General features: G+C 40.2%; 1 protein-coding gene across 1 annotated transcript; it reads right to left on the reverse strand.

Moving 5' to 3' along the window:
- Positions 1–1,374: 1,374 nt before the first annotated feature.
- Positions 1,375–1,809, reverse strand: LOC147474314 (uncharacterized). Its single transcript, XM_086583441.1, has one exon. The coding sequence runs from the start codon at positions 1,807–1,809 to the stop codon at positions 1,375–1,377; it is 435 nt and encodes a 144-aa protein (XP_086439567.1).
- Positions 1,810–11,172: the final 9,363 nt, after the last annotated feature.

Consider the following 11,172-nt stretch of genomic DNA (forward strand, 5'->3'; position numbering starts at 1 on the left):
GAGCTGATTGCGTACTCTGACACCCCCAAGTACAGATACAACTTTTTGCCTTGCCCTGGTCGCGACAGGATTGGGGCTTTTCCTAAATAAACCTTTAACTCCTGGAAAGCTTTTTCACAAGCCTCGGTCCATTGGAAGTCAGTTGTTTTCCGCAAGAGTAGGTACAGAGGTCTACACTTGTCCAAGGATTTTTAAATGAACCTGTTAAGAGCCGCGATTCTTCCTGCCAACCTCTGGACCTCTTTCACATTCCAGGGTGATTGCATTTCCACCAAAGCCCTGATCTGGTCTGGATTTGCTTATATTCCGCGATATGTGACGATATAACCAAAAAACTTTCCCGACGTCACCCCAAAGGTGCATTTGTCAGGATTCAACATCAGCTTGTATTTCCGTAGTATCATGAACGTCTCCCTCAATCCCTCCAGATGTTCCTCCTCGGTCATACTCTTCTCTACCATATCGTCTATGTAGATTTCCATTCCCCTTCTGATTTTGCTCTCAAACATCTTCTCTCCTATCCTCTAAAAGGTAGCCCCGGCGTTTTTCAGTCCGAAAGGCATTCGGGTATAACAGTAAACTCCCCCTTCTACTATAAATACGGTTTTTTCCTCGTCCAGTTCATACATGAACACCTGATTGTACCCCATTGATGCGTCCATGAAAGAGAAAAACTTAAACTCCGCAATCCGATCCACCAACTCATCTAACCGCGGCATTGGGTAACAATCTTTCAGACATTGTAAGTTGACATCCGTGAAGTCGACACACATTCTCACTTTCCCATTCTTTTTCGGAACCGCGACAATGTTGGAGAGCCATTCTGTGAACTTGCATTTGCGAATTATCCCGACCGCTTTCAACCAATGTATCTCCTCTCGTATCCCCTGCGCATACTGCGGCTTTAAGCCTCTCATCTTTTGCCGGATGGGCTTGGCCCCTTCTCTCATATGCAACCTGTGACAAGCAAATTTCGGATCCAGTCCCACCAGATCCTCTACGGACCATGCGAAAACATCGTTGTTCTCTGTCAACAAGGCGGTCAACCCTAGCTTATTTGGAAATGCTGAATTTTCTACTGTACATTTTGCTTATCCTCTGGATTTTGTTGTACAAAACATTGTAAACGAGGATGAGAGTGGAACTATATATGTAAGGAAAAGTTAGATTAATACAGGTGGGGGTAGGCCTAACCCTAGCTTATTTGGAAAAAAAAAACAAGGCGGTCAACTTTACTTTCCAACACTCTGGTAAATCGGCCCCAATAGACACAAATTTCTCTTCTTCCCCAGTACCTACATTCACTGTCTCAACCTCATCTATCGTCTTTGCCCCCACTGGCAATTCCCCGTCCATTACCGCGGTCTGTGATTGCTATGCCCGGGGTTCGCCATCTCTCTGCGCCCCCTTATCTGGTGCACAGATCAATTCTCGAACCACCACCTGGTGAATCCTTTGAGCCGCGACTTGGTCCCTTCTTAACTCATACATTCCTCCCTTAGTTGGGAAACAAATCACTTGATAGTAGGTGGATGGAATTGCCTTCACCTCGTGAATCCATCTTCTTCCCAGGATCGCATTAAACTGTGAAGTGGAGTCCACGATCATGAAACGGGTGAACACCGTCACTGGACCTGCAGTCACTGGTAGCTCCAGTTCCCCTATGGGTTTGGTCATGCTACCATTGAATCCAAACAGATTGGTCCGGGGGGGCTTCAACTGCTTCTTCTCAATGCTCATTTCCTCTATCGCGTCCCTAAACAACAAATCAACTGAGCTTCCACAGTCTATTAATACCCTCTTCACCATGTAGTTACCCACTGCTATTGTTATTACCAGTGCGTCCTCGTGGGGCGAGACTACCGCTTCCAGATCCTTTGGTGTGAATTATATCCTCCTATCCCCTACAGTGGTCCCTGGAACTAGTCATGGAATACTCGAGACCTCATTTATCTGCTGTATGCTGGCCGTCCTCCTTACTTTGTCCCTGTGAGCATTCCTTCCTATGGTTTCTCCACTAAATATGACATTGATTGTTCCTAGGATCCTCACCATGGCCGGCGCTTCTTCGACCGGATGTGTCTCTCTGATGAACTCTCTCAGCAACCCTTTTTCTATTATTCTCTCTACCAACCACTGTAACGCGAAACACTCAGTGGTTTTGTGGTTTCTGATCTGGTGGTATGCGCAAAATGACTTCTCTTCCAACTCTCTAGGCGTGCTTCTCGGACCTTCATAATACTGCATCCCTTTGATTAGCGGCAATATCTCCTCTAAGGGTTTGTTCAAAGGAGTTGACGCTATATCGCAGTATGGTTTTCTCTCGCAAATGTCTCTCCTACCCAGGTCTCAACCTCACTCGGCCTTGCGTGTTTCTTCCCTGTAAGATCCCCCCTCTCTGGCCGTAGCCTTTCCTCTGTCTTTCCGGTCATCCTGTCTTACACAATGCACTGATTTCTCTGTCTTCTTAGGCTCCTTGGCAGTTCTCTGCAACATATCTTCATAGCGTATATACTTCTCAACCTTCGGATACAACGCATGTAACGTCGTGACTTCGATTTTGGATACAGACTCGTGGACTCTAGTACCCTATTTCAACCCATGTTGGAATGCTATTACCGCGGTGTGCTCATCCAAATTATCCACCCTCAAAGTCTCCTCGAATCTACACAAAAATTCCCTTAGTGTCTCGGCGGATTTCTGTTTGACATTGAAGAGGTCCGCGATATCCACTACCCTCCATTTCTGATGAATGAAATGGTTCACAAATGCCTGTTCCAACTCCTCGAACTTATTTATACTTCGTGACGTCAATCAGTAATACCAATCCAAAGCTCCCCCTTTCAGACTGGCTGGAAACATCATGCAACGGAGTCCATCATATTTATTCTCTTACCACAGCGGCATCTGCTGCCTGAAATGGTGTAAGTGGTCCGCAGGATCACCCTTCCTGTCATATTGCTCAAACCTCGGTTGCGAGAACCTCTTCGGTACCTCGGAATTCCAAACAGAATTTGCTAGCGGATTCTGATTAAGTCCTGCCACCACCTTCTTCACCCCGCCTTGGTTTTCCTTTTCTGCTGCTCGATTTATTTCTCTATCCTTTTCAATAATTGCTTGGACCACCTCCAGCGTGACCCCTCCCTCTAGATCACCTCTTGGCCCATGAGGCGCTTCCTCGCTCTGGCCCCCCACCTCGTTATTCTCTGGCTCTCTAGTTCCCTCCCCTCTCTGTGTAGTTTCTCTTTCTCTTCTAAGATCATCATTCTCCTCCCTCAGTCTCACTACTTCTTCCTGCAGGAGTCTGGTTGCCTCCGCTGCTGCATCTTGAACTTCCTCTTGTGTTTCTTCCATCTCCACACTCAGAGCCTCTTCCTCACCGATTTCCTCTCTCACTTTTTTTTGGTCTCCCTCTTACTTTCTTAGCTATCGTTGCCATCCTATAACCCTCTCTTCTTATCCCTAGACCGTAGGTCACTCCGGCGTCCCAACAGACGGCGCCAAATGTATGATCAGATTTTACAACCTCCGAAATCACAATGTAAATCTGAATTATAACCTCTCTCTCCTCCTTTCTTTCTTTTCCTCTCTCTCTCTCTCTCTCTCTCTCTCTCTCTCTCTCTCTCTCTCTCTCTCTCTCTCTCTCTCTCTCTCTCTCTCTCTCTTTTATACTCTATAACCGCTAACCGTTTCTCGGTTCCATGATCTCCACCTCTCCTTCCCCATGATCGCTAACCATCCACTACTGCCTCAGGTGTCGCGGCCTGGATCTTGTGCTCTCACTGTCTACTGCCTTAAGTTACCTCGGTCCATAGGACATGTCATCCTGATGGTCATGAATTTGGTAGATACAGTTACCCCACCAGTAGTCCCTACACCGGATATTGAACTAGATACCGAAATAGAAACTAAAGATCCTACCCCTATAGAGGTACCAGTTAAACCATAACCTAAGAAATAGAAAGCCAAGGTTAGACATCATGTTCATCCATACACTAAATATAGAGAGAAACCACTGTTTCCCCAGAGATTAGCCATGTTAACCAAGGATACAAATTTCAATGAGATTAGGGAGGTTTTCAAAAATCTAACGATAAACCTACCCTTTCTGGAAGTGATTAAAAAGTTACCTCACTATGCTAAGTGTTGTGCACTACTAGGCGTAAGACAAACATTCCTAAAGATGCCTTTTTAATTAAACAGTTTCCAACTTTAACCGAACATAATGGAATTGTTAAGTACAAGGACCCTGGTCGTCCTACTGTACAATGCACCTTAGGAGATTCCCACACACGACGACTGCGCTATTGGACCTGGGGGCGAGTGTTAACTTACTCCCTTATTATTTATATAAACAAATTGGTCTACAGTAGATGCAACCTACTAAAATGATGTTGCAATTAGCAGATTGGTCTATTAAGTATCCTAAGGGTGTGGTTGAAAATGTGCTTGTTAAGGTTCAAGATTTCTACTATCCTACTGATTTTGTTATCCTCGATCCAGAATTTGCTAACGACTCTGTTCTGATCATTTTAGGGCGTCCTTTCTTGACAACCGCCAATGCGCTTATAAACTGCTGCGATGGTTTGATGTCCATGTCTTTTGCTCATCTTTCTGTTGAGGTTAATGTTTTCAAAATGAGGAGATAGTTACCCGATTCATCTATAGATGGGGAAGTTAGCATGATCGAGAACTTAGCTCAAGATTATTTCAAAAACACGTTTCTTGAGAATCCGATACACCAAATTCTTTCCTTCGGAAGTTCCAAATTTGACGAGGACTCCCTGGAAGTCGATGATATCGAGGAAGAATTTCTTAAACATTTTTGCAACTTTTCTTTGCCACCGCGTGAGTCCCCCCCTGTCAACATCCATTCATCCGTTGACGCTATGACGGAAGATGAATTTTTCACCCTCTATCCCAGTGATTCTTTTGACCCACCTATTGAGGAATGTTTTGGATATCTCAAGGCTTCTGATGATCCAGACCTAAGAGCTCTAGTTGAGCCCCATTCATCCACCTCACATCATCCTGCCACTCATTCATCTTCCATCACCAATATTCCCCACCTTCCACCTTTTTGAAGGAACCTTGAGTTTACACTTGACCCTCTTGCTTCTTCTGTGCTTAATAAGTTCCTAAATCCTTGTAATACGGAAATAATTCCCAAGGGAAAGGCACTTGACACTTTCATTTTCAGAATTGAGACAGTTCCTACCTACACCATGAATGAGTTTTGTGCTAAACCCACATTCTCATTTTCTCCATTCTTTCCTTCTAAAATTCATTCATATCCACCATATCTTCCAAAACCATCTATTTTTTCACACTCATTCACGTGGCCACCCTTTCGTTGGTGGAAAAAGAAGACTTCGCATGCTAGGTTAGGTTCTAGAACCATCAGTATTCACTCTCATTCCACCAGGCCACATTTTGGGAAATCATGGTGCTTGATTTTGTTTGGGGGTGCATTCTATGTTATTTATTTATGGAAAGACCCACAGCTCTTTAGGTTGTAGATATATAGAAAACTGCATGTTCATTATATACATATGTTTTAGATAAAGTCTTGAGTATCTGACTATAACGACTCATTTTCTTCTTCGGTGTACTCCATTCCACTCAAGGTAACCGGGCCCTCCCTATAGAGTGTGTGGCTATAAGTACCGGATCCTAAGACCACGTTTAACATAATTCACGTTTTCCACTTTTGCATGTTTTCTCGGTTTTTTAGTCATGTTCCTCTATATGGTGTGAATTATGTCTTTATTGCTTTTAGTTTCCCTTAGATTAATCCGCATTCATAAATAGTAAAAAAAATTTAAAACCATAAAAATAGTAATCTAGGAAGTCTCGGGAATCTAACTTTAAAAGACCCACGTTTTTACCTAAATTTTTTTAAACCATGTGGTCAAATATTTGTTTGGGGGTGGGGCGTTTGGTCTTCCCATTTTTGATCAATCAACTTCCTATTCCTATCCTATCTTCATCTCATGGCTAGCAGTTTAGGAAATTTGTTGTTTTGATGATATTTTTAATGTTTTTTAGTAGATTGGATGTTAAGTTGTTAAATTCAGTAGTTAAATTTGAATTATGTAGTTAATTATTATTTGAATTTCTATTTGAATTTAAATTGGGTTTTGTCTAAGCATGCGATGATTGTTGCGTTAATCCCACCTTCCCGAATTGGTTGTGGGTGGTATTATTATTATTTTTCTGGCATTGCTTTTATCTGATCCACCATTTTAGAAGTAATTTTGCAATAAGTTGGTTGAGAAGGTGCCAATATTGGTGTAGCTAGGATTAGATATTATGGTAGGATGAAATTTCAATTAGTTAGGAAGTTGTTATTCTAAATTCAATCTAAAAGATATTAGGTTTATTTTAGAATAATAAATCTGGGTTGTTTCCGTTTTAGGTTTTGAAAATATTTTGTTTTTGGCAATTGCCTTAAATTTTTTTTTTGGCAACTTGTTAATTCATTTTAGAAACTAAAACCCTATATATACTTCTTTCATTCTACACTCACAACCCCCACATCTCACTTGCATCTCTCACCTTGAACCTCTAAATTTTTCCTTTTATTTTTCACTTCATCCTGCAGGTAGTACCACGGGTAGCGACCAGCACACACACCATCCCATCAGGCGCCCTGTGCTGAAAACACTGTAACTCGAGCAAGACCAGAGCGCGCCATGCGCCCTACCAAGGCCATTTCGGAGCGCACCCCGCGCCCTGACCTTCGCAGCCACTATAATTCTCTGATTTTTGTGAGTTTTTCCAGGGTTGTTTGCAGCTCTTCTAGAGAGTATTTGTTGTGATGACATCTTCTCGTATTGATAATACATAAAATTGAATAGTCTTACCTACGAAATGAACGATGAACTCAAAACGTAAGTAAACTAAAACTAATCTTATGTTTCCAATATACTTATCAAAGTTTCCTACTCTCAATTCTATCGTAATAGAGTGGAGTAACAAATTCGTTCCACTCCTAGTGCTCTAGCATGGAATTGTTTTCTAATCTAATTATTCAGTCTTAAGTCAATGAGAGCTTTACGAAGGGTGTTATACTACGATACTTATATGAAATCAATTATGTTGAATTTAACTACGAATGCTATGGAAATATGATTGTGTTTGAATCTAGATAAAGGATTAGAGGGGAATTGAATCCACCTCGAATCCAACTTAATAACCTAGTATAGATTCTTGTATCTCAATCCTTACGTTCTTACGGCAAGAAATTCGAGTTCTAATCCCTAGTGTTCATGGCATTTCTACTGAATACTAACTAGCATGCATGTGAGGTCGTCCACCCATTCTCATGGCGAATCACGACCTTCTAGAGTGGAATAGATTCTACAACGCGTCTACACTAAACCACTAAGTTTTCATCAAAGCTTCATCAACCCCTCTAATGGAGGTTTTAGCCTTGTGTCATCAAACCATCATTTCCCATATTATTATAACTAAACATAATATCAAGATTCGAAATTTACTAATCTAAATTAAACAATAATTAAATTCTAATTAACAACTAAGAAATGGTAACCAACAAGAATTAAAACTAGATCTATAAATTGAAATAACAACAATCGAAATTGGCAAAAATAACTATTTTATTTATCTAATCAATCAAGAACAATGATTCAAAGACTTAATCTAAAACAAGAATTGAAACTGGAATTAAAGCTTAATTAATCTACTCCAAATTAGATCTAGAATTCTATATATTTTTAGGTCTAACTTGCTACCATTAACAAAGAGCTAAGCTTGGGTTTTTATATGTTCAGATCTAAAAATCGTGCATGGGCTTGGATCCATGTTTTGGGCCAGAGAATCAGGCCCAAAACCCAATTCTTTCAGTCCAAAAGGGCCTCTTCAGCTGCAGTTGGCTTCCACAGAATTTTCGTCCACTTTTGCTCCTCAGATTAGGTCAAGACTTAGACCATTGGAAAGCTCTTTCCGAGCCGGTCGTTTTGACATAAGGTAGGCCCAATTCTGAGGTCTGAGTCCAAAGATACGGCTTTCGGAAGTTCTGCTAACTTGTGTGCTGTTTCAGCCCGCGTCGACTTTTCAGCTTTTGACCGGGCTTTAGAAAGGCTTTGTCTTCTTGAATCTTGGCCTTTAATCACGAAACTCCTTAGTAACTGACCTTAGCTCATTTATCTCCCTAAAGTGGCACATTTCTGCACATAATGGACTTTGAAACCTGAAATGCATAAACACACGTAATCAGTGTTAACTCTTACTTATTACTCACATAATTGGTCTAAAAGTATGACTATTACAGGGTTAAAACTACAATTTTGGGCTCTTATCAAACCACCCCCAAACAGCATTTTGCTTGTCCTCAAGCAAAGATGAGAAATTAGAATAAGTGACCAAAAAATGGAGTTCTAGCTACTCTCGTTTCGCTGAGTGCGATTGCATTGACCATATGCAACAAGGCCTTAAACCACTAGGAATTCCCTAGTGGACGAGTTATAGCCTCGTGAGAGTTTTCCAGTGAAGGTACTCACAAACTTCAACTATACTACAACGACTAAGAAATAAAACTATTGTTTCCTTATTCATGTCCCAACTATCTATACGTCTCACTAGCAAATGAATAAGAATAACTAAATCAAAACCCTAAGCTAATATATGCATAATAATCAATCATCCATGATACAAATATAAATACTATGAGTAATACTATGAAATGCCTAGCAGGTTCGTTTCTGAAAACTCGGAATAGCGTCCTTAAGTAGGTCCTCACATAAATGTCAAGACAAAAAACACTCGATTTTTTCGCTCAAGCTACATCTACTCCGGTGTCGCGATGGGCACACTTTACCTTACAATCTCAATGACAAACAAGGAAGCTGAGTCGATCAAACACATCGCCACTTACTATCACACTAACTTATTCCTAATTGAGCTAGAGGTCTTTATTAGGTGTTGCGGGGATTAGGAGATGGTTTAAGAAGGAAGGAAATGGATATTTAAAAGGACAAGTCTGAGATAATAGAGTCTTCATATTATGTAACTTAGAGAAAACCTTGTTATTTTCTTTTGCTTCCATACTTTGTTTCCATCCTTAGCCATATTTTTCTTTTTCTTTTCTTTGGCTTTTGACTCCCTTTTATTCTATTTTTGGAGTTTTTATTTATTTCTATTTTTTTTTTCTTCTCCTTGGATGGAAACTTCATTTCTTTTTATGAAGCAACTACTAATTTTTGTTTACCTAGGTTTTTCTCTTCTTCTTTCTTCCTCATTCTATTCTCAGACTTATTCTAAATTGGGTAGGTTGATTTATTATATATATATATATATATATATATATATATATATATATATATATATATATATATATTTTTTTTTTTATTTTGTTTTGTTTTGTAACAAGGGTAAAGGAATTGTGGTTTATGGAAGGCTAAAGAAAGGCTCAGAGGGGCGACTAGCGGAAAATAATTCATATGTTTAAATTTCTGGCTATATCGATCCAAAGAGGGCCTAAATTCTCGCTTAGGATATGGCATAGTGATGAAGCAAGTGGAGGTGTGATTTCTCTAACCGGATTTTACTTCTCCCTTGTGTCATTTCTCGAATGTTTCACTCATATAAGGCTTTAGGCTATATTCTCACAGGATTTGTAGAATAAGTACTCTAGCCTAGATTTCAGAAACTTGCTGCTAATAATCATAGATACTCATGTAATATATTTATAAATAGATGCAAAGATTATTACCTACATATTAACCTAAGTTTCTAACAATTATTCTGATGCAAAAGCTACGTGAGACTTCTAGATTGTTAAGAGCATAGAGAAAGAAAACAATACCAATATTCCTAAGTGTATAGCATAAACTTATTTATTTATATTTTTGAAAATTTTCAACTTGAAACAAAAAGCATATTATATCTATCTATATCCTAACAGATGCCTTAATTATACGTGTTTCTATGCCCCCAAACAAAAAGCATGCTTTGTCCTCAAAGCATTTAAATAAATAGGGTAGAAAAATACCATGGAAACGCGTGAAATTCTGGAATATCTGCAAAACAAGGTTAGAACATACTAATAAAGGAAATAAAACTGACGCAACTTTATAAGAGTTCCACCCATTATGGGGTTAACAGAATAAAATTGCTTGGGACATAAACAGACACTAATAAAGCTAAAAACTTACCTTATCTCCCGCTTAAGCATCCTCCTCCTCGTTAGCGAGATAAGGTTCCTTCGCATCCTGCCAGTCCATTATAATTTGCCAAGCTTGCCGCCATTTATCATCTACTAATGCTAACTTTGTTAAGTGTTATCATGTGCGATGGGATATGCAGGCGACCAAATGAGGTGCGCACCTGCCATCCCGGCCAAGTCATTATTGCATGGCGGCGAACCACCCAGTTGGTTGGGTCTCATGACTTCAACCCTTTTCCAATCGTGAATTGTTCACGAATCACGAATAAACAACTACGATAATGTCGGCTTACCAAAACAGGCATAAGAAGATACTTATGCCTCATGCTTTGGGCTCTCTTAAGACTAGCGACTAAAACTTCGTGGGATGTCATATCGGCGGCGTCCCCTCATTAAAGCGAGAAAAATGTCACGGCATTCTTGTTTGCGAAATGAAGCGCCATTCCCCAAAATATTCATCAGGATGAATAACATGGTGGTGCCTACATTTAGGGAAAGGCTACCAAGGGCTATGCTATATCGCCCCTGGTCTATTACTCGAAATACCCTTCCCCCATAATACTCATGGAAATATGTATAATCATACAGGTATGCATTATCGGTCATATATGCCCATGTGTGAACAGGATCAGGTATTGGTAATCTATTAACTAAAGCGACCACATTTTTATTGAATTTATGTGTCGTGTCATCGACTACGACGGAGAATAATTGTTCTCCATCCTGATTACCATAGAATTTAACGTGGTCATAGAAATAAGCAGTAAGCTGTGGTGAATATGAATCGTCATCATTTACCGATAGATGACGCCATCATAACTGCGAGGATCGTGGTAATGCGAACCAATGTCCATAGGTCGGGTGCCCAACACATCTTGAAAAAGACTGTTCAGGTATGACTATAGGAGATGTCATCACAACTACTCTTTGAACAGTTCCACAAAAATCCTGGAATGACCCTCTGAAAATTGGAAATTTCCGCG

This window comes from Coptis chinensis, chromosome 9 (genome assembly GCF_015680905.1).
Source record: "Coptis chinensis isolate HL-2020 chromosome 9, ASM1568090v1, whole genome shotgun sequence".
Lineage (NCBI taxonomy): Eukaryota > Viridiplantae > Streptophyta > Magnoliopsida > Ranunculales > Ranunculaceae > Coptis > Coptis chinensis.

Bases quoted from the DNA above. Each gene is read 5' to 3' on its own strand.
- LOC147474314 (XM_086583441.1), bottom strand. From the start codon at position 1,809: ATGGTGAAGAGGGTATTAATAGACTGTGGAAGCTCAGTTGATTTGTTG.